A 25730-nucleotide genomic window follows, 5' to 3' on the forward strand; every position below is an offset into this window, starting at 1 on the left:
ACACACTTCACTTTCCCATATGTAAAAATCATGCATGTGTTTCAAATCCATTACTATAAAGTTTTTTTTTTTGTCTTACTTTTCATTTGTTTCCAAAAAACAACATTTGCTTTAGAGATTTTATTATTATTCATACACGAAAATTTATTTTGTTTTCAAATATTTACAGACTCAACTCGGAAACTGCAGGACGTATTACAGGAATTTTGCTCGCCGCACGCTCTGCCAAAATTCAATCCAGATGGAGTAAGTTACAAAAAAAAAAAAAATAAAAAAAATAAAGATAAATAATATATAAATAAATCAAAGAATATATTTAATTTATATAAAAGTATAAAAAATAGAAAACGAAAAACAGCAGCGCTCTACAGCTGTTTATAGCGTTTTTTTAAACCTCAAAAAGTATATAAAAATATTTCATTAATTTATATGACAAACTTTTGGGAGTTATTTGGCCAATTGTATGCGTACATACATGTAGTTCTTCTCTTCTCCCTGTAATCTTTAATTTTATTATTTATCATTATTTACAAGAAATATTTATGCGAATTGAATTGCTGTTCACTTTTTTAAACGGATATCAGAAACAATACACCATCGCTATCAGTCAATCAATGATTTTCTGATGACATTTAATGAATAAATTAGCACTTTTTGTGTGGGCATCTGTAAGCCTCTGTATATGAGTTTGTATGTCTGTATATATGTGTAAACGCCATTGCATTGCAAAAGTCATATTTGATCATATTTTATTAACTTAAATCAATTTTACTTAAATGGCTAAGGGTAGTTAATACAAATAACACGAATTTATTTATGAGTATGAGCCAATATATCAGTGATTGGCTTTAATAATGAATATTTAATTAACTGGTTATTATTTTCACGAATTCGTGATAGTTCACTCTTCAATATGATGTCTAAATAAAGGTAAAGGTAAAATTTCAATTTAAAGCGCTAACTTCCCGTATTTCATTTTAATCCACGCAGGATTAAGGAAGGAAAACCCATTTTTGTTGCAAAACACGATCTTATTGACATAGTTTTCTGCTAGGGTGATGCAATCCGTGCAATGTTTCTGTCATATTTCAATACCTTTTTTATAGAACATCTCAGCCTTCGTAACCATCTCATCATTTTATTTATATGAGGATTTTGCAAGAATTCGAAGTTCCGCTCATGCAATATTCCGTGAAATTTTTCGAATCGGCTTCGTTGAAATAGAGGATAGGATTAGCTAAACTATTTTCTTTTCACAATCACTATAAGGATACTGGTGCCTGCACCAGCCAGGAGGCAGCTTCACGCACTCTATAAAACACATATACTTGTGTATCAAATTCTAAAACGATTTAAGCCGATCCGTCTGTCCATCTTTTTGAGATAGATATTCTCCAGATCACAAAAACTAAAATTTCGGTTCTGAATTTGACAAAACTATTTAAAATTCTTACATATAGGATGGCATTAAAGAAGAGCCAAATCGATCAAAAGACGCGCCCACACTACAATATAAACTCGAGCCATTTCTACTTTCAAAAGCAGAAAAACGGGACCTTTTTGTTCGATACTTATAAAACAATGAAAATTTCTGCGTATACTCTATAGATGACCTATTAATGGTGTTTGAAAATTGACTGCGGCCACTCAATATTGTATAGTGGTGAAGTTTCATTATTTTAATATTTTTTTTAGATAAAAGTGGTTTGTATGAAAGATTCACAAGTTATAAGCCAACATAATTGTCCCAGTTGTTGTTATTGATATTGAATGAAGCGTATACAGACAGCCCGGAACCAAAATGTGATTCAGGAGAAACAATTCCATCATTGCTTTGAAATCAACAAGCCTTCTCGAATGGGAATGTAGTATGCGAATTGCATGGTTTTTAATGGGATCAATCACTCAGGCATTTTCTCTGTTCAAGTAGCACAGTGGCAGTCAGCAATTAGTGAAAAAAGTTAAAGAAATAGGAAGGTAGTGCTGGCAATCTAATGCCTTTACCGGCTGAGCGACGAAAGTGAACTCTACTCTCCTTAAAACTGGCCGCACTGCTAAACTCATAATGCATATATTGTTGCTTGTGGTAATAGGTGTTTATGGAGCAAGACGATTACATTAGCAGCCATCTATCTGACCTGTATACTCACTTATGCTATAGTTTCTTTTTGTATATGAAATGTATCCATGTAACGGTAATGTATCCATAGTAACGGAAAAGCAAATAAAATGTTCGCTTCAGGGAAAATATAGCAGAATTTTGCTTGCAAACAAAATAAATATGCCCTGAAACTAAATACCATAGACCTGGCAGGTCGCAGTACGGATGCACATAATAAATTGTTTAAATTTAATTGGTTGTGTCGCAGCTTTTATCTCCAAAATCTTTATATATTTTTTTTCTGACGACTTTGATATTGCTTATGACAAACTCGTCGAAGGAATTGTTAAGTGTTCGTTCCAATAAGAGAGGAATAGAGAATAATCTTCCTTTGCCTCAATGTTCATAATAATTACAGTTATTTCGTCCACTTCTTGCTGCAGGTCATCCCAAAATGGATCTCATTCGAAAGCAGTGACCTCAATCGCAAATACGTTTGTAAATGTACTTTAGCCAAGAACTTACACTTTGACCCCCCTGTACGCGTGACAGGGCGATGGTCACAAAAAATGGGAAAAAAAAAATAGAGAGCGGCCAACAGTTTACTCATTTTGTGACTAATCGGTAAGTCTCACGCCTTTATTAACCGAGCACTTACTATATCTACGACCAGATATGGTTTACCGCACCCAGATTTGAACTTGGGCATATAGGCGTCTCTTATCCGCTCGGTTGTATTTTTCCTGCATCTTTCACTTTAATCAGCCATATCTTGACATAGTTAATAATTTGTTTAAAAAACTGCTTCAATGCTCTCTGGGAATAATTCGAGAATTTGAGAACTTGCAACATTTCTTTGGACAGTTTTGGCCTTAGATACTGACCGATTAAATAGCAACGCAAACTATATTATCATTACCAGATCTCGACAACAAGTACTCAATAATACGTAATTTGTTGTTTTTCTCGAACGTTAATCAAATTTTTCTATGAGATTATCGTAATATATGAGTAATGAGAAACAAAAGGAATATGTGTACCTTTGGCATGTGTAAAAGTAAATGGAACGCAATGTGTGAATTGTATCCTTTTTTCTCTCTTAAGGCAACTTTCATGTTCTTCTTTAAGATAACAAAAACAACAATTGCAAGCAGCAAAAGTGCAGTTCTTATCGATTTATATTACATCTCTGTTTGATTAAAGAAATGCATTTTTCTAAATCTCCCGCTGGAGGATGTTAGTGTTTTCACACACCTTTGCAACTCTCAGAAAAAGGCTTAAGATACTCTCTCAAGCACTTATGTTCTTCATCAGTACGGTTTGATTTTATACCTTTGTTCTTTCCAGACTTCAAAGGAACGCGATTTCTAATCTTTTTCCCTTCAACCTATATATGGGCACGCATTTTGTTTTGATATCAATTGTTTCACTCAGTTTCGTGCTGTTACATTCGCTGTTATATTCGCTCGTAGTACATTTCACTAAAACTACACAAATTGCAATAGTTTCGATATGGTTCTAAATTTCTACAGTTAAACTATCGTCAGTTTCCGTTTGCGCATTTCGTTCTGCTTAGTGTGAAGAAGTTCACTGCTCAATATCAATTCATATTAACTATAAATAACTTTTCATTATATATTTGTTTTAAAATAACCTATTTAACTTTCTTTTAAAAAAAGGGTTGCAGCCCAACCATAAATAAGTATCAAACCGCGAACCGAAGTCGTCTGTCAATCTTTGTATTGTCGCTAGTAAACACTCCCTCCCTCGCAAAAATGCAGATTTCGGTAACAAATTTGAAAGGAGCGTTGGCAGTCCTTGCACGCAAGTAATCTGCCAAATGATACGACATCAGTAAGCTGAGAACACATCTGTTTGCAAAATCAGAAAAATATATTATTTATACAATTTTACTCATTTTGATCTAAATGATCAAAAAATAGAAATCATTTTTGCCATCGAAATCGATTTTCATATTTCAAAATCTCGTAAAAATATTTTCTATTAACTAAAAACGGGCTTTAGATAATGACAGAAGAAACGACTATTCGCTTAAAAGCAAAATAAATATAAATCGATATGTGCGTGTGTTTGCATTTATTTTAAATATAGCCGTTTGTGATATATTATACTACAATGGATATGCGTCATAGTATTAAGATATATGAGAATGAGCGAATATAAGTAGAATAACCGTTCGTTCAGTTATATTGCTACTGCTCTTTCAGTCCTTAGTGGTTTGTTGTCACTCAAAGTAGAGAACACTTTCATGTTACTCAATGCATAGATTGATTCCAAAAATTTAGTAAACATCAAATACAAAATATTTCAAAGCAATTAATAGATCGACATGAAAGTTATCTTCAGCTTCCGCAGTAGTCGTCAAGGGCAAACCGAAAGAAGAGCATTTGGTAGATCAAAACCTTATCAATAAAATTTCGCAAAAAATCTTCAACCATATTCTTCCATACATATTCTTACATAATTTATACTTTTATGCGAAGCAAAGACTGTCATTTCGGAAATAAAACAGCGAAATGAATCGAACATATACACGGTTTGAAAGCATGAGTCACGGATCTTGATAAATACTTTTTTTAAATCTTTTCTCCAACATTTAAAACCAAACAGTAACCAATCATCGGAGAATAAGAGGTGTATTCATTTTATTAAAACGATTGCAACGCACACAAGGAAGCATCGGAGACCCCTTACTCATAGATTGCAGCAAATACACTATTTAAATTTCCACTTTTGTTCTAATAGGTGAAAAAAATCAGCCACGCCTGAAATGAAAATTTAGTTCTTTCTTTTTTTAGTCTTTTAGTTATTCTAAAGTCTGTGCACAACCTCAACAAAAATGGGAAAATTCGGCCATGCCCACGTAATATAATAATGTGTGTCATAATTTCATTTCTTTTCTAAACCTTTATATAACGCACAGAGGTAAACTGCAGAATGTATCTAAATTTTTGCCCGGTTTCAAATTCGGAATGCACCTGAGCATGCGCGTCTGCTCGTTTGTGATAAACATTCTCCCGTTCGCAAAAATAAAGATATCGCCTAAAAGCTTGCAAAAGAATTTGACGGATAGCAGCATTTCAAAAAATGCGCCTACAACACCCCCACACGTCTATATGGCAACAATTGTAAACACTTTTGATGTCCTTGTTTCATGCTTCTTACTCATAAAGTATAATACAACACGTTCACTAGTGGTATCCAGTATAGTATAGAATATGAAAATGTAGTTCTTCTCCTGCCTTTTTAAGGTCCCAGTGATGAGCATAAAAAAATTGGTCACTAACATTGTCATTTGAAAAAAAGCATATTTTTAATAAGTTTAAGTTTTTATATTGGCAATGCCATAAGCAGATGGTCACTTATGACAGTTTAATCGTACATTTGCCTTAACTCCCGCGCACTCCCCTCTATGCTCTACACAACACGCAGTTATAATGGTTTTCAATTTTCGCGACGCTGTTTAAGAGAATGTTTAATATTTCGATTAAGAAATGAAATGAATAAATAAATGCGGGTAATAAATATATGTGTGAAATAAGGTGAAATAAAAAGCGCGCTCGTAATAATTTCCATTTGCACATAAAATATTTTATTATACTGACGTTATCTCTTATGCCACCAACGGCTATTGTATCTTCCACTTGCGTTTTAAATAACAGCATTTACGTAATGCATCGATTTACTTTAAGTTCTTCTTATTCACCGCAACTTTAAACATGTACGATGTAGTTTTCCCTTTAAAAGCAAAAGAAAAGAAAAGCAAAAACAAAAAACTATTTCTTTTTCATTTCTCTTAGGTAATAGAAACGTTACTTTGATCCCCTTAAGAAGTCTTTATAGAATTTCATGTTTCTACAGCTACCAGCATATTCATATGCAGATTGCTTGAAAAAGGAAAATTCTTTTGGGATCTCTTCCTTTTTTTTTTCTTTCTAATTAAGGACTTGTAATGATACAATTTAGTTAATTTTTTTTTGTATTTTACACAGAAAAAGTTTGTAAATTGTGCTTTTGTTTTTACAACATGTACGTATTGTCTTTATGCCTTTGATAAGTACTAGATAAAAGCTGAAGTTTTGTTATATTATATTTGAATTTAAATTCTTTTACCCTAGACCACTGTTGCGGTAACGGTATCTTGAGCTTGGGCGTATGTGTGCCGCACATCTAAAAGGGCTTGGAGAATTTACTTTTTGTTCATTCTAAATATTTTGATGAATAATCCTTTCTCAATAAAAATCGGGGAATATTAGTAATTTTTTCTGAAATGGAGGCTATCCGTTGAACCCTCTCCCATTTAATTGTTCCTAACGAAGAGAATCCTTTATATGGCAATAAAGTTGAGTTGGTAGTATGTTAGTATAAAAATAGATGCAAGATGGTGGTATAGGTCTTTTGTTCGAGCCACTCTCCCATCCCATCAAAATTAAATCCTAATTTATTTATATATTGATATATCCAGTTGAGTTGCAATGAAATAACAGCTGTATAGAGTGGCCCCTTAAAAAGTAATTTTAAGCTAAAAGCAAAGTAAAAAAGATAAAGACAAAACGAAGAGATCCCAGTCCATGTAGAAATAAATAAGAAAAAAGCAAGAATAAGAAAAAAGCGGGTGCTAGAGGCACTTTAGCAACAAGGATATATCCGAACAGCCAGCAGATGCAAACATGCAAAAGCTTGGCAACAGCAACTAGTGAACATATTTAGCTTAGTTTATGAGCCATACAAAGTTTTAACGATTAAAGGATCATTTAAAGACGACGCATGCGTATTAGCGAGAGTTTATTTGACAGAATCTGATATCGAGATTTTATTATAGATATCATATAGATTTTTGCAAACAAGCCTGATCCCTTATGAAAAGCTCATGATTATATCTCCGCTAATGACGTTTTATGAAAATAAATTTTGTGGCGGGCGGATTTGAAACACTGAAGTTCATCTCACGGTAGTTAATTTTTACTATTTATCAACAGGATAAGAAGTTGTATTAAAATGAAATTTCTAGAAGAACGATTAGGAATACTGAAGTTAATTTCTCCTAATAAGACCCGGGAGCTAATTTTTCATCATTTATCAACCGAGAAAGAAAGGAGGCTTAAGATAGACCCACATTTCTCTAGTGAAAGTAAATCTAGAAGCAGCCATATGAAATAAACGAATTCCTTTCAAAATGCCAAAATTGCCAAAAGAACAATTGCTTTTGAAGTTATGAGGTATATAATGTAAACTGTTTTCGATCCAACTAATCAATAATTTGGTAAAAAAAACCGTAATTTGATTAGTTTACGAAGAAAATGGGCAAAGAATTCTATTCTATTAAGCGAACTCACGTAGGGTATTTAGTAATCGACCTTGCACAACTGCATCATAATGTTTTAATTTGTTTTAAATGTGCTTTTGCTTAATCTTTCAATTAAGGTAAATTGCAAAATTCTCATAATAATTACAATAAAACAACACAACCTAATATATTTAATTTTAACTAAATGGTTATTAGACAATTTCTGAGAATAGCTTTACAGACATTTTAATTGTTAATTGTCATACTGTTACACATGCGTCGCGAAGGTGTTAAGTGCTATTATTTTGCATAAACAGGAATATGTTGTTAACTTTACATGGATACACATATTTCAATATATAATATATAATATATACAGTAATTACAATAATTGTTAGTTTTGTGGTTGCAATGAATGGCGACTCAATGCATAGAAATTGCATTTGCCAGAGTGTTCATTATCGATTAATATCATTTTACGGTTGCTTGCAGTTTTACCAGCATTTTATATTAATTTGGTTTAATTGAATGGCTTAAGTGTTCATTTCTTAAGTTCATTTAATATTTCTCGATTTGTAATCATGTCCTGCTTCGTTTCGTTTATTTGACTTTAGAAATCGTTTCTAAAATTAAATGCTGACTCTATCTAGCTGCGCTGATGGGAAAGAAGTGACCATTTAGAGTAAAATGCAGGGATTGCTCCCTTTTGCAAATTAAATTCATTCAACTAAAGAATCTACTATTTATTCCTTACACACAGTAGACATAAAAGTTAAAATTGATCAGAAATACTATATTATGGATATATCCTGTACTCGTTTGATTGTAATTAATTGAAATTTGAAGTAATTAATGGAAATGTGTTGTGAAAATATTATTTATTCTCTTTATACAAAAATATGGTTTCTACATTTTAATTCTTATTGATTTCTGGGTGAACAATTAAAATACATTTTCATGTACTGACTGACGGTGGTTATGATAATGATTTACAATTTCCAAAAGACATACATGCTGGAATCTCGTCATCTTTAGTAAAATCGTGCGATGATTTAATTTGTGATGTTTTTGCACAAATCGTTAATGCCTCTCTGAAAACAGATGATTTTGCAGCGATCTGAGAAAGTAACTATCTTATCCTAATCCATAAAAACTATAATAGATAATTAGTGTGGGGTTGTGAAAGCGTTGCCGAACTGCAAAAACTATGGAAGTTGCTTTGATCATGTCGTTGCTTTAAATTTAGCGTTTGTAGTGAAGTCCCTCATTTTTCCATACCAACATGCATTTCGTAATGGTAGATCAATCCCTGTAAACAAGCGGCACTTACACGGACTTCAGTAAAGTCTTTGACAGGATTAATCGTAGGGTACTAATTTTTAAATTGTTCGAGTCTAATTTCTCCTCAAATATTATTAAACGAATAAGATCATATATCCCAATTAGATCGCTTCGAGTCCTTTTGATCGGTTAAAGGTTCAGTGTTGTCCGGTATTTCTTAAGATGTCTGTTGCGACCGGTATTGTTTTTGTTATATATAATTTATCTACTATTTGAGAATGAGTCATGATGTTAAACTGTTCATCTCCTTCAATGCTGGGTGTGATTCTATTAATCTTCATGCAGACTTAAGTAACTTGGCTAGATGGTGCTCAAGCTTTTCAATGTAAGAAATTATCTTTCTCAAGACGAAGCTTGGTGACAACAGTATATATCATTCGATTCACAGAAACCTAGAGAACACGAAGACGTTTCTTAATCTTGGGATGTTAATCGTTAACAAGCTTCTCTTTAATTTACTTACCGAACCCTATATTAATAAAGCTAGAACCATATTTAGCTTTGTTAAATTGCAAAAAGACTGTACGTGGCTTTGGTTAGTCTAGCGCTGGAATACTCTTCTTTGATATGGCGTCCATCCTATGGTTGTCATATTGAATCAATTGTTGTCTGGCCTATAGATGTCATATTGAGTTAATTAAATTGGTCCTGGCCCTGATTATTGTTCAGTATTATATAGAATTTGTGTACAATTTATATAATCAAATATATAATTCCCGCTCTTTATTTTCTTCTACTTTATTCTATTTACTTTTTATTACAAGCGTGTTCTTATACTAAGTGCTGCAGCTCTGCTCTTTAATTACAACTAAAGTTTTACATTGTGAGAAGATGCGAGAGTCCAATATATAAGTTCAGACCAACAATTATAATCTAATCTCTATATAAAAAAATAAATGAATAAGAATGTAATGCTTGATAAAAGATTCTTTAGGTACCATAGGTCAGAAATAAACCCCGGAGGGTTACGATGTTTGCTTATAGTTCTAAATAAAGAGCGGCCCCCAGGTACTTTAACAAAGGCAAATAGGTGGAACAATCGTAGACGCTAACGTTTTTTTATTGAGTTTAGAAAGGTTTGTTTTTCTACTGGCTACTGCTGCTCAGATCTTTCGTTCATCCATTTCTCCGTCGCAGGAATGAACAGTGCGATTTGAAAATTATACCAATAAAATTATAACTAAATTGTAACTAACTATTCATTTTAGTGTAGAATAGAAATACGGTTAACTGCATATGTAAGCAACCAAGAAGACGACGTCTTGTCTAAGTCAAATGTTTACTACATTTCTTATCGCTTTGTCAAATAAAAATCGCACGGCAATCGGTACAACAAATATGATAATTGCACGACATTCTGTCACCTTATAACAGTGACTAAAATTCCATATGAAACATAGTAAAACATGTTGCAAAATTTTAAAATGATATATAAATTTTTGGAGCCAGGAGAACGTTTACCGCACATATACAAACAAACGGGCAGCCAAACGGCCAGTATAATGAAGATCGATCCAGAACTTGATATTGCCGAAGAATATGAGATGTGTCCAAAAAAAAGGTGAATTTTTATTTTTGCCGAAAAAAAATTGGTTCAGTTATCAATATATATTTTGGCCCCTTCGGAGTAATTCCCTCTAAATATAATACACCTGTGCTAAAGCATTTTTCAATCCGCGAAACACTTCTGATATGACCTTTATATCATAACCTCGGGCTCTGTCAGCGATCTTCATCTCCATAATCGGGGCAATGCTTGGTCTTTTCATGGGGCCTTTCAGTTTTATATAAACTCGTATATCTGACTGTAGCAAATCTTTTGGTAAAATGAATATACGCATAACATTTCGATGGAAAATGTAAGAATTCATGGCTTCGTACGAAAATGATAAAAAAAGAGTCAATTTAATAAAAAAACGAAGAAACTCATAATAAAAGAGAATTGAGGAGAATGCAGAATTTGATTATTTGCTGAAAAAAAAAATCGATAGAAATTGAAAAAGTTCTTTTTTTCGGCTGTAGCAAAATAACTTGAAAATGAAAACCATTAATTTCATTTCAGCGTTTGAATAATATTAAAGTCGTGACGGAGGACGAAAAAGATATAACTCTTAATGTACCGATATATCTATAAAACGAAGTCATTATTGCTTTATGTTGACAAATTAGAGGACGTAGCATGAATGTAAAACAATCCTAATCATATAATTATTACAGGTTGAATTATATTCATATATATATTATATACCCATCCCTGAAGGATTCTAGATCAGCATCAAACTCTAAATCGTTTTAGGAATGTCCGTCCATGCAAGTTCCGTTGTAAACATTGTCATGGCCGTAAAAATTAAGTTATCGACTTGCGAAAGACATGACCACAGCCCCACGTAACACGCGACAACACCTCTGCTTCTCAAAGGGGAATGAAAAATTGGTTTTTTGCTCATTACTCATAAACTATAGCAAATAACTGTACAAAAATTGAACGCCTATTCTGTGGGTGATGCTGTAGCATTTGTAGAAAATAGAAAAAACTTACTACGCGTACCCAATATTACAGTGTATCAAAACTTAATTTTTTTTCAATGCCTTTATAAGACGCAGAAAACAACTTCACAAACCCCATAAAGTACATAAATTCTTTGGCAGTCTCAAATTTGAGAGGCACCTAAATATGTCCGTCTGTCGGCCTGCGCAACTCTGTAGTATTTACGGTAAAAATTCTCCCATGGAAGTGAATTAAACTTCTCCAAACACACGCCTACAATGCCCACATGCCTCTAAAGAAAAAGCTTTATTTGGAGAATAGAAGAAATTAACTGGGCCCATTCCAGATTATAGAGTATGAGAATTTGGTTCCTTTACCTCTTTTTTCTTTTGGGTAAACGGCGATGGGTATAAATGATTCGGTTCTGACCGAATTTAATTTCCCTACTTGTTTAGAACGAATTTCACAAAATTTAACGAGCATCATGTAATAAAATTATTTGAATCAAACGATCGCGATCCAAGGAGAAGGAAGGAAACAGTGTAACATCGTCAATGTACATTAAAATCTGGCTGGATTTAATCAGCGAGAGGAGATCATTAATGTATAAATTACATACAAGGGGTCCCAAACGGCTGCCTTGAGGAACGAGAAGTTACACAGAACCCTGAATGATCTGTTATGCAGACAAAAGCTTACTCACTTCACTACGTAGAAAGGGAGGTCGGAAGTTTGAAGACCAGTAAGTTATGATTAACTAAGTGAAACGCATTACTAATATTAGTATATACGACCTCCGAGCGAGTGCCACTTGAAAAAGCCTAGAAAACATGGCAAGTAAACTCTAAGGGATTCGTAACAGTAGATCTTCTTTTGCGTCATAATAGAATGGAAAAATTTAAGATTTGATTTTATTTGCCCAAACAATTTAGGTAAGACACTCAACTTGGCAATGCCTCTATGTCTCTCAACATGATGTCTGTCTGTTTCCACATTGGTGAGGCGGAATAAGGAAACCATACTTCCAACACAAAAGGAAAATATTGACTAAAAATCTTTGAATTAACATTACATAGTTCGTCAGGCCATGATTCGAGTATACACGTTATGAATCACAAACGAGTTAGTTATCAGAAACGGATAGTTAACAATTAAATCTGAATGAGCAGTGGAAAAATGTCCTTAAAAATACTCAGCAATGAGATTTGAGGTTAAGCAAGTTTAGATTTTTCGGCCACATTACAAATGACGCCAGTATGTTTCTTATAAACAGGAATTCCGCAAATTACATATAACTGTATACTGCCAATTTCCGCCCAAATGGCAATAAGGTCGACATATGACAACTTGGAAAGAATTCTGAAAAAGTTCCGACGAATATAAATTAGGTTGTAACCAGGTTTTAGTGAAAGCCAGACAGGAAAACGCAGAACTCACTGAATTTAGGAAAGTTGAATTTTTTTTACCGGACCCAAAATAATATTTAGTTTTTTGAGGGTGGAAGAACTACCAAATTAGAATTACTGGACTGATTCCGAGGTATGAATTCGTTTATTAAAGATCAAACTGGTCAGAATGACTTATTTAATAAATAATGTTAATGGTTTTACTAAAAAAATGTTCGCGTTTTCATTCGGAACAAACACGAAAAGACGAAATAGCTCTGTGTTGATATGCTTCAAATTATCGAATGGGACTTTTGCAGCAAAGATAACTTTTTATGTTATCCTCAGAGGTGTCAGGCGCCAGTTTTGATACGAATATTGCCTTTCGGGTAGGCAATGCCGTCAAGGAATATAAGCAGCAGCTTATTAGGAACGATGGGATTTACGGGAAGAGAATTATGAATTGAGGAGAAAATAAACGGAATGACAACACTTGTTAGTGTAGCATATGGGACTTGTCTAGCATAGTGACCAGCGAATACACCCAAATAACAAGGAGGCGGGATGGATTTAGTATTTTTACTAATATTCCTTGAAGGTGGAGAGTAGCTTGAATGGCACCACTGGGAGTAGATACCCTTGTCACCTCAGCATAGCTGACAAAAGAAGGGCTTTCCGGTTTATTTGAAACATTTGTGCTACAAGCTGAGTTTACGATCGGAGAAACGTTAATGTTCCTTCTAGGCAAGGACGGAATACTCAAAACCTTAATCGCATTCGGCAATTGCCGATCCAAAAGTTTTACCGTTCACGATGAGGACGAAGAGTAGCGGTGGCCAGCAACAAGGGTCAATGTATAAGATTTAGGCGAAGACGAATGTGAAGTGTCGCGCGCTACAGTGCAAGTTGATCTTTTGCAGGGTTCAACGGGAGGTGAGTGTCCTAGAAAGCGACACTTACGGAACACTGCATTTATTTTTTCGAACTTTCCGCCAAATGTCACGAGATTTGCACTTAATTCGAAAAAACCATTCCTTGTCTTCTTCAAAAGCTTATAAAAATCAATATCCCGCTTCCTACAATGTGTACATGACCAGCATAAACCTTTCGAAGATTCTAGGACTGTGTCTGCAGCACGGCCAGCAAAACTTGCACACTTCGCACGCAATAGTCAACAAGTAATGAATCGTTTAGAATCCCGGCCCGTTTCGAAATGATGTAAATAAAGACTCCATGTCAGAAAAACAAAAAAGCTTTTCACATATTTAAAGATGGTCTCTTGAAATAGCGCTGTAAACGCCGCAAACCAACTCAGATGTTTGGAAGTAACAACGCTCAGAAAACAAGAAAGACATTTTTTGTCGAGAGCACCAAGAGCTGATCGCAAAATCAAAAAGGACATCAACACAAAAAGTTCAACATATTACAATAAATTTAAACACGTTTAAAATTAATTAGAAATAAAATAAGAAAGAAAGTACAAAACTTCTATATACACATTAAAAAATTCGATCACAGCGCGCGCGCGGAGTTGCCAAACTGACATCTAAACATGTAGTTTCTTTAGAATTTTAATCATGTTTGCTCTTAACATGAACAATTTAATGTTAATGATTACACTTTACTCTCGAGCTTTATTTATTTTTACGTTTGTTATATATTGTTACGAAATTCGCCTTTCTCGGATACGGTTCGTATCACTCGCATATTTTCATTACAAGACTGTTTTTATTACAACCAATTTGTTTAAGGGTACGACTATTTACGTTTTACTTTGGCAATACTCTTGACTCCTCAACTCTAATATTATTTTACGTCTCATATGTTCTCGTCCGACTGACTCTGCCTTTGCAGATATTCTGTTTATATACATTTTTAAAAGTATATTACTATCATCTAACTTCATGGCTTCATTTTTAATCCGTTAATCCGCTTTTTCGCTAATCTTTTTCCTCAGCCAGCAGCTGCGCGGAAAATCAATTAATTGGAATGAACTGGATTTGGGATTTCCGTAACAATATCTTTGTATAAACGAGTGTTTTTATATCTGCATTATTTGTTTTTATCGCCGTAAGGGATGGGTGCAAATTGATAATAAAACTTCAATATATACTTGGTTCAATTACACAAATCTTAATTTTTGCAAAAATATTTAGAAAAAAAATTAAAATTATTTTAATATATGACTGACCAACTTAGAACAAAGCATTATAGCATAAATATAGCGTAAATGTATAGGATGGTTATACCTTATATCATTTGTGGTAAACGTCCAAAAGGGTCTAAGGCGCACCCACCTTTTATTATACCGTTATATTCAGAATCACTTTCTTGGCAAAAATCGATGTTTAATCGTACACTAAACTGATGTGCAATATTTAAATCGGTTGAGCTTTGAGCTCCCTTATATATAGCTTATATAACCTTATATATAAATAAGAGTCTTATTTTCAATATTTCACAATGGAAAATAGTTTGACATAAATATCAATCAAATTTGAGTACAAAAATTCTTGCTGAAAACTATACCTGTATGTGATAAAAACTTCGCCTTCTTAATAATTTATGATAACAATTTATTTATAAAACTAATTTGACGTAGAGATAAACTGCATCACATTAGCACTACGTAGGCCATTTTCTCGTAACCATATGAGAGTACTCCCTAAAACTATATCTTTGTATGGCAACACTTTTTAACACTTTATGACGAATGTATATGCTTAATAGCAACGTCTTTGATAAGAGGAATAAATTTGCCAAATTACGACAATATCAATTTACGTTTTAATCCGTCTTCCATATAAGGGCTCACATAACAAGCATCCTTTTAGATGGAGATAAGTTATTGCTGTTGATCTTTTGTCAGGAGAATAAATGACTAATAGCAATGGGAAAAGAGATATGGGTGTCTAAAGGTGTGCAATGCCCGACTACAATGTTCCCCGTAATAAACAGATGGCTGCTAAGATATTGTGAATAAGAAAAAGTGAATACAGCTTTTTCACTCATTTAACTGAACGCTTTCAATGCTCACAAATAAAGGATAAAAGATTGGGATAACTAAAGAGTTAGAAACTTTCACTTAAATAATATCTGCAAAAGATATACTAAGATCGATCAATTTGTATCTGGTCCGTCCGTACTTCGTTTCTCAAGCGAAAAAAGAAGAGATTTTCTCACCAATTCATATATAATGAAATGTGGAGTAGTGTTGAACTTTGCTAAGCTGAAATATGTTATTACTAGCTGCGGAACACATTCCTTTGAGAGAAAAGCAAACACGTTGTTGTTGATAATCAAAAAGATTCTTACCTCAAAAAGTACTTCTTTGCTTAAAAGTACCAACAGCTTGTTTGCTGCATGATAGATATCAAATGTCAAAAATACATTCTCTCTACGGTTGCCCTTTTTGCTTAGATTTGTTGATAAAGGAAAACAATATCAAGCCAAAGTTGTTTTTTTTTCTCTTCGTAATTTGAATAACTATGCCATAATGAATGCATAATTTCAATTAAAATTTACTTCAAAAAACCAATTTTCAAATAGCAATCATGGTAGTTTATTTAATATTTTAATGGTTTCCTTTTGCACTCATTTTTGCCTAACTGGTTTATTTTTCATGTTTTACTCCTTAAAAAGAGAACGCGTTCAGCAATAGCAGCATAGTTAATGTCAAAATAGTCAGCATCATCACCATCATCGTAATAAACATTGCGGCAATTATATGATCGTGTTATTAAATTCAGCATTTCCGTGCAGCCTACACGCAGTGTTTATTTAATGTTTTGTTTCATGAAGCTTAAGGAAAATTATTCAGCCGAACAAATCTCATGGTATGCTTAACACTTAATGCGTACATTCTGTTGCCGTAAGAGATGAAGTAATTTCGCCATACTACATCATTGTAGTATAAAAAATTCAACCTAATAACGTTGTAGATTATAATTTATCGCTCATCATTTCTTGTTATTTATTTTTAATATAGTTTGGAATAAGAAAAGATTAAATAAGTTAATGGTAAGTTTGTACTGTAGTTCATTGCTTACATTCCCGTCTTTTCATTACTCCGTAGATTTCTTGTTTGTGTGGTTCCCATTCGTGCATATCTCATCTTTTGCTTTTCTATTCTACTATTCGTCACTTTTACTTTCATTATTTTGCCTTTCAAGACTCCTCGGCTTACTATTTTCCCATTTATTCTCCTGGTGTTTGCTTCTCGTCCTCTATCGCTCGCTACATTATCCATCGTTTTTTTATCGTTCGATATTTTATCATTTGTTACTTACTCTCTTTCGAGACTTTGTGGTTTGCCACTCTATTATTTGCTAGTCCATCGTTTGCTAGTCTATCGCTTGCTACATTATTGCTCGCTGTTCTATTGTTCGCGACATTGTCGTTCGGTACATTATCGTTTCCTGCTCACCTGTTCACTACTCGACCTCTACGCATACATAAATAGCCTGAAAATGCTACTTGACCACGTAACGATCACCAATATGAGCCCTTTAAAGCCCGGTCTATAAAAACAAGGCCGCTATAATTGTTTGTAATGTGCAAAATGCCTGTTTCGCTAATAAAATATATCACTAAAGCTTCTTTGTGCATTGCTAACTCCAAGACCGAATTTTAGGGTCACACGAAACTTAGGAAGCCGGATCTAATGGAAACGTTCTTTTCAAATTTTGTATCTCTCGTAACATGTTTTCCTATCATAAGGATTTCTAAAAGGGTTCCTTTAAGTTCCCTTTCCATTTATCTTAATAATATATCAACGACATTTTAGCGGTTTCTGTACACGCAGATGATGTGATGTGCATGTGGTGTGGATTCTTTCTTTTAATTTCCTGCAATATCTACAATCACGTCAGTCGATTGCAAGTGGCGTAGATTTCTAGTATTTTACATTTACGCGACTACACTCAGGCATATTGCGTTATAGTTATACAAAGGATTACGTACGCATTTTACCGCTAAATTTTTTGCATAACGCAATTATGCTACAATTTGGTTTTCTAATGCAAAACATCGAAGCAATTTTCAAAATTTTTGTTCCATTTTATTGAAAAGTATAACATTCAAGCGCACGAGGATTACCAAAAGAATTCGCTATAAAGTTCACACCAGGGAAACTAGAATAAATTCCGCGAAATCTTAAATCTCTACATAATGTACTTGCATGCTTGTTCTTGCATTCTGTGCGCTGTATTAAAGCCGAAGTTGTTGCTCATTACCATCAACTCTTGACACGTATTGAAAGCGAGGAATATGATATCAATTGATTTTTTTAAAGCAAAAAGAACTCATACTCAAGAAACCTTACTTGATGTCTGAAATCCGGTTTAGAAAAATATACGCTGATGTAAATGTTAACATTTACGCTATGGAGACAGATATGCGATATCCTGCAAGTGTTTCCAAGTGTTACATTCTAAGTTACGAAGTAAATAAACTCATTTAGAAAATGGTAGAAGTTGACAAATTGTTAAGGTGCTGTATGGCATCCTTTACTTTAATATGTTACATAATGGCAACAAAAACCAGAAAATATTTAAATTTTCCATAAAATCCGCTACTGTAGCCTTTACTTAGCTGAGAATATGACTTATGAGAGTTTTGTTTTAGCTGTGGCTTAAGTTCCACAATTTCGTTAAATAAGAAATATTAGCTTTCTCTCTGTGCTCGTTAAGTATTGTTCTTGCTTCTTGCTCTCAACAGTATCACAGCACTTCGTGCTGTTCAATGCCCATAAATATATACAAGTACATGAACAGATATTGTAAAAGTAATCTTAGTGCTCAGTTGTCTTCAGTAATAAGCCCACCAGAGGCAAAGCAAAAGTTAGTTTCTTTCAAAAAAATAAACATACTTGATAAGACTACGTACGTGCAGCTCATATTATAATTAATGTTTTTTAAGTGGGTGGTGGTGCCCTAGTTGGCTGGTAGATGAATGCTGAGTGAAAGTGAGAACGAGAATTTTATCTAATGCTTCTACTAACACTTGGAACTTTACAAACATAACGTTACAAAACTACAAATTCAAAACATTATACATATGAAGCTAACGTTACACTCAGGTGGTAAACAGGGTAAAGTTCCATAGTCTCCTAGTAATTACTTTTTGTTTTGTGCTTTTGAAAAATTAGTCATTCGTTAAATGAAGAAATATTATCAAGAATTTCTCCAGATTTCATGATATTCATTTCAACAGAAATTATTCTATATATATATATATATATATATATGTATATAGATAAGTATAAAGCTTAGAGCTCTCTTGTTGTAAAATTAAACCATAACATAAAATATATGCACCATAAATGGAAATAGATACCAAGCGGAATCATGAAAAATGCTTAAAGAAACCGTACCATGCTTTTCCAAAGTCATGTAAAATTTATTTAGAAAAGTACGACTGAAGTGTATTCTAAGTTCTTACCAAGGTAGTCCTCATATGACATATAAAAGCATTTGCTTTTCTAAAATCATAGTAATTAACAATTTATGTTAACTTATATCACATCGGATTTGTCATACCCTACGCTACTTGTGATACAACGGCATACTACGTTTGTGCGGGCGTATGTAAGACTCAGAAGGACTTGAAATCGACCCACGTTTTATTATGTCGGTCGATTCAAAATCACGTTTTCGACCACTCCCGATATACCGCCTTATTTTGGTAGGTAGCTACGTAAAAGACTATTGTAGTTTTCGAAATTTTGCGACAAGACTCACTGAGTAATATTATGAGTATTTTGACACTTTAAATTTGTGTAAAGGCTTTGGATAGGGCAAAGTTTTGAACCCCGTGCTATATGACCGTTCCGTACGGAAATTGAATTTCTATATAGTAAAAAGGAATAGGTAAGGTACCTTACCTTGTAGGTAGGGTATTAGTTAGAATTCCACGCCATATAAAGGTTCTTATGAAAAATAAGCCTCTATATGGCAAAAGTGCCCAATTTTATGATGGAAATGGGCTCGTATGAGTAATTTGATATAAAATCTAAATGTATCAAATTTGGACCAAGCGGGTTTATTTTTTAGACGTCATAGCATGCAAGGAAATATCTTGAAATATTGAACGCATGCGTCCCAAAAACCGCTTAGTTTTTAATATTTAAAGATTTATGTTGAAAATTAGTCCATGTATGGTAGCAATATAGCACAAAACCGTAGGGAAATTGGATGACGCAGGTTTAATTTTCAGATTGTACCGCACGTGAAAACCAATCGCTTTTATAACGACCAAGTCTAATTTGTAGCTTTTTATGATTAAAGCAAGTGAATTGTGTTAATATTTTTGACAAGTAAATTAAGTTTGCTACATTTCGACTACGTTGGCCGGCGTTTTGAATGTTCTCCAAAATGATGGCTTACATGTACATTCTATAAACGATGATTAGAAGTAATGTATAACACGAAAATGAAGGTTTGCCTGTATTAGGCGAAGTGGTGTGAGGCAACTAAGGCGTCCTTGCCTGACTATAGTGGTCTTACCACGGTGTTATTTGCTTTTAATTTAGAAAAAAAAAAAAAATAGTGAAAGTCCGTTAATGTTTGGTGTATCTACAATGAAAAAACAACGACCTTAGTACACTTACTTATTGCCCTGCAATGGTCACGTTTCTTTTTCAGTGTCAACTTAGCGCCTTGTCAACACTTCTAAAAGAAAACTCCTGTTTACGAGCAAAAAAAGGAAGGAAAAACAAAAGTTGGTTTTATGAAAACGTAATATCCCGCACTTGTGCAGATTGGTTGTTCTTATCGATAATGAAAACTATGTAAGCGTAAGGAAGACAAGTGGGAACAAGTAAGAATTTGTAATTGACGGATGTGCGATAAAGACAAAAGTATCGCAACGCTCCGTTGCCTCTTTTTCTCTTTTCCTTCTGCTCATTAACCAGCTCGGACACGTAACAGGAAAACCTACACTACCTAACCACTTTATCATCTGCAGACGACAGCATTTTGAGTTACTAGTTCCCTTTTAATTGTTCTTCCCTCCTTCCCGAATAAGTACAAGCCCTCCTAAAAAAAAAAAGGAAAAAAGGGACCATGAGACAAAATAAACGCTACGTTATGAGTACCACACCGAACCATGATCTCACTAAAAGATCTGAATTGGATACAGCAAATACGATAAACACACAGGAAGTGATAAGCAGCCCTTTCCGCTAATGGTATCAATGTTGAAAAATGGGCCGGAAGAAGGGCGAGCTTTCCGTTTGTTTCCTTAGAATTAATTTTACTAAATTGTTGCCAATAATGTGCGTGCCTCTGTTATTATTAAAGCTAGAAAGAATATTGCCTTTCTGAAATTTCTTTTCAGATTGGCAATCAAGTGGACCTTCGCGTTTTCATATACAAGCAAAAACAAATGTCAAACCAAAATAGCGCAATTCAAACTGCATAGACAATAGAATAACTTACGGTACCTGAGCATTTAACTTAGTGCATATTTTGTAATGTGACATATACATATATACAATATACATATATTATATAATATGTAACATGTAACTTATAATCTCTAATATGCAATATACAATAAATAAACGCTATAAATAGTGGAAACTAAGACAACGAAATTATTATTAGAAAAAATTTCCTTTCCAGTTTATACTTGATGCGCAACAACGATTTTCAGCACATGCTGCCTATAAAAAAATTTGTTAAAAATTTTTATCCGCACGTATTACTGTTAATATAAGTAGATTTTTAGTAATGACACGCATGAAAGTGTTATGCAAGAAAACTTATACGAGCGATACGGCAGCTAGCTTACTTAACTGACTTAAGATAGAAGTTTCCAAAGTTTAATTTACTTATAAATTAAAAGATTTCCGGTATATTTACGTATGAGAGTTGCCCAAGCGAGTTTCTCTTCATAACCTTACGTCGGCATCCAAAAGGAAAAGTAAATCATTCAGGGAATACCGTTTTCGAAATTCCTAAAAACTAAAATGATTGAAGGAAATATCCAGCTGCTTGTCTAACTAGTCAAGTATCTACGCTCTAGTACTGCTAACGCTTGACGAGTGCTATTAATTGCAGGTATTTCGCTCAATTCTTTCTCATTGATCGGCGACTAAATCTAATTTTTGTAAAAATAATAGATTTTTACCGATTACGTGCCGATATGAAAATTTTTTCTTGCTTTATTAAAAGCTTAATTAAGTGGTAGGAACAATGAAGAAGCAGAGCACTTAGTTCGATTTCGTATGATGAGAAACGAACGCGCTTAACAAAAATTAAGCAAAATGTTAGAATTTATTTCTTCGATCTACATAAGTTGCAAGAATGATAATAATACACTAAGTTACACTGCTGTAACATAACAGTAGTAAGTAGACCGTCTACATGAACTTGCATTTCCAGTTGAATCTAGACCAATCGAACTTTAGAAAATGTCTAAATAGTAGAGAAATCATTTAGATTGATTCGCATTTTTGCATTCGCTTCTATAGGTGAGAAGCTTCAAAAAAAAAGGGGCAAAAATTGGAATGTTTGCAAACCTCTGCAATTCTAGCTTAATGGTAAAACTACTTTCTTAGTAGTTATTGAATGGGATACGTCTCTTCTCTGTTCTGAATTAAATAAATTTTGACGTTCAATATTTGCTTCTATTTTAGGCAGTCTAGGTAAAGGTTTACCGTATTACTTCATAGGGGCTGCAACACGGATTGATTCCAAACATTTTGCTTTTCTCGCTGAAAAGAGTATGGGTCCGTTAAGAAAAATAAAGACGGTGAATACACAGGAAAAAAGATAGGAAAACAGAGGGATATAAAGAAAAAAAGAGACCGTTAGTAATAAGAAAGGGCGATAGAGAGAAAGAGAGAAGAAGAGATAGAATGAAAACGCACTAACTAATTGGTAGTTGTAACATAATGCTGGCAATGACGTCAAATGATGACTGGAAGGATTTTAGAAAGCCTTCTGAAGCAGTTTGAATAAAACAACATGTGACGGCATCAAGTTTGGAATCTCACCTTTATATAGAAGAAAAAGAGAGAAGAGGAGCCAGAATCATTTAGAAAACGAGGAGATTGTGTTGCCCGTTTCGAATACAACTTGCAATAAGCCATGTTAATGTGCAACGAAAGCCCTTTCATACCCAACAAATGACTCTGTTTATGAATTCTTAAATTGCAAAGTTTACAATAATGCCTTACTTCTATTCCGTTATCTTGATCTTAAGTGCTCTCCATAAACTAAATAAGTCAGGCAAAAACCCAAACATCTATATGCATTCACACAAACGTATACGTAGATATAAACATACTTAGGCATTCACAATCCTTATATAAACCTATGACTAATGGCTGTCAGGTACGTATTCATAAATGCCTTTACTCGCTTGTTGCGTAAATCGTGGAATAATTATGAAAGGGAGAATAAAATCATTATATAATTGTATAAATTGGAGAACAATTGTAAAAATTGCTGCAAACGGCAAAGAACTATAGACAATTTTATTTTGTAAATTCAAAGGCTTTTTTCTGCTCATTGCAGGAAATCGATTACAATGGTTTTCGAAGTTTTTTGGATGCTTTTCTCGATTGCGAAACGCCTACGGAATTGGCGCAACATTTGTTCCTATCTTTCCTTAAGGGGAACGTTACCAACAATATTCAATTACAGGGCAAGACTCTTAATCAAATGGCGGCCATTAGTAGTACGACCGCTTGTGCACCAGTCACAGCGCATACTAAAGGTATCAGAAATGCATGCACATACTGAAAATAGTTTATATTTCGTTTACACAAGCGCGCATATCTGAATCCTTTAAATTTATATTAAGGCTCGATACCACATATGAACACACTAGCGGATATGACATCAACGGCAACAATAACGGCTCCATTACCTGCAACTGAAACACGTACCAGTTTTGTAGATAAACTACAGCAGGGCATAACCGATAAATTGCATTCCCTTAGCGGCCATTTAACGCATGATGCCACTAAAACAGGTGATCAACCACAGTCATAGAAAATTAACATATTTATCTCTCCTTTTTCATTTACTGATGAATTTAAACGGTTTTTGAAATTAACAGCACAGTCCCAGTCCATTCATTGTACTTTTTCTTATGTGCTTTTTCTCTTTTCAACGCTTTCTAGGTAGCGTTATTCATCCTATGGTTACCGTTACACCCAGTCCTATTGCCGCTTTTCAAACGACTGCAATCAACGCAAACAACATATCGTCGAGCAATGGAAATGCTGCAAGTGGTCCTGGCATTGGTATGGGCATGAATGCCGGCAAAGTATGTTCAGCACCTGCTGGCGTGAACAATGCCAAACGCTCCACAGACTCCAGTCCTTCGCATTCACAAACCAATCATTCCCAAATGTCACGCAATTCGTCGAAAAAAAGCAACAATTCAGCTAATTGTAAAGTAGACGGTAAGTTAAGTTTAATAAAAACTCAGCTAAACACGTATGCATACGTATTCGTACGTAACGTAACTTATCTATGATATATATATATTATTTTTTGGTCTTGATTCTATGTCAACAAATGCATTTATGTAAACATAAATCCATAGGTTCGTTGGCTTGTATATCATATCCCCTCGCTGATCTCGTGCGTTACGACGGTGGTGTAATTTCGGTTCCAATTAATTCGCGAAATAAAACATTCGCAAACCATGCATTGTATCTCTCTTTTCCTTATTCCCACGAAATCTTAAATGAGTTAATTTTTCGTCTATTTTTTCTACTTCCTATAAAACGATGATCGAGAAAAGCTTTAAAAATTTGCATTCAAGATAAACCTAACCACTTTTCTCTTTTCCGAAATTTCCATTTTGCTGAATTAATTGGAAACGTTCTATTTACTATGCCGTGTTCACTCCGCAAAAGTGCTCAATTTAGAGTATCTAGGTATTAAGAATTTACTTACTTACTTTGAAAAAATGTGAAGATTTTTATTTAACGTGGAGTGAAACTGTCATATCCAATATGGAATTTACTTATAAAATAATTGACTTTTAAATGTCTGAATATGTAATTAATTCATGATTAAAATGCACAACAACTCAAGTCGGAACATAAGATAAACAAGTATTAGTTTGGGGAAAAAGAAATCCATTATTTTTTGGGTAGATGGCTGCGCTGATAGATTTCTCGTAAAGTATCGATCAAACAATTTCATATTTACGCTCGTTGGAAAGGTGACATTTCGCAGTAAAAAAAATTCTTTTGCTGTTTTTTGTTTGGTACATTCAGTTGTGAGTTACAGCGTGTTAAAAATGGAAGTGAACAAAGAGAAAATTCGGTACATTTTACAGTTTTTCTTTGACAAAGGCGAAAATGCAAGCCAGGCGGCTAAAATTGCGAATGGTGTTTATGGTTCCGATACTGTAACAGCCAATTATGTGCAATTTTGGTTTCGTAGATTCCGTTCAGGAATTTTTGATGTTAATGATGCACCTCGCACAGGTAGGCCGGTCGTCGAAAATGTCGATAAAATCGGAGAAATGATCGAAGTTGACCGGCATGTTAGCAGTCGTAACATCGCCCAGGAGCTAAAAATCGACCATAAAACAGTTTTAAACCATTTACACAAAGCTGGATTCAAAAAGAAGCTCGATGTTTGGGTGCCACACCAATTAACAGAAAAAAACATGATGGATCGAATTTCCATCTGCGAAGCCTTGGCCAAACGGAATGAGATAGACCCATTTCTTAAACGGATGGTGACTGGAGATGAGAAATGAATCACATACGGTAACCCTGTGCGAAAACGATCGTGGTCAAAGAGCGGTGAAGCACCTCAAACGGCCAGGAAGGTTTTGCTACGCATTTGGTGGGACTGGAAGGGGATTATTTATTATGAGTTGCTTCCATATGGCCAAACGCTAAATTCTGATCTCTACTGTCAACAACTGGACCGTTTGAAGATAGCGATTGACCAGAAACGGCCAGAATTGGCCAACAGGAGAGATGTCGTGTTCCACCAGGACAACGCTAGGCCACACACATCTACAGTGACTCGCCAGAAACTTCGGGAGCTTGGTTGGGAAGTTTTAATGCATCCGCCATACAGTCCGGACTTGGCACCAAGCGATTATCATCTTTTTCTTGCATTG

At 34.2% G+C, this 25730-nt stretch overlaps 1 protein-coding gene across 4 annotated transcripts in view; it reads left to right on the top strand.

Annotated features, from left to right (window-relative positions):
* LOC119641142 (diacylglycerol kinase 1) overlaps window positions 1–25730 on the top strand; it is a 123567-nt gene that overhangs the window by 48343 nt on the left and 49494 nt on the right. For all 4 annotated transcript variants that reach the window (XM_038039630.1, XM_038039629.1, XM_038039631.1 and 1 more), the window contains exons 3-6: window positions 170–246; window positions 23147–23348; window positions 23436–23606; window positions 23758–24042. In XM_038039630.1, coding sequence (XP_037895558.1) covers window positions 170–246; window positions 23147–23348; window positions 23436–23606; window positions 23758–24042 — 735 coding nt within the window. The remainder of the gene's footprint in view (window positions 1–169; window positions 247–23146; window positions 23349–23435; window positions 23607–23757; window positions 24043–25730) is intronic.

The sequence above is a fragment of the Glossina fuscipes genome, unplaced genomic scaffold (assembly GCF_014805625.2).
Source record: "Glossina fuscipes isolate IAEA_lab_2018 unplaced genomic scaffold, Yale_Gfus_2 147, whole genome shotgun sequence".
NCBI classification, from domain to species: domain Eukaryota; kingdom Metazoa; phylum Arthropoda; class Insecta; order Diptera; family Glossinidae; genus Glossina; species Glossina fuscipes.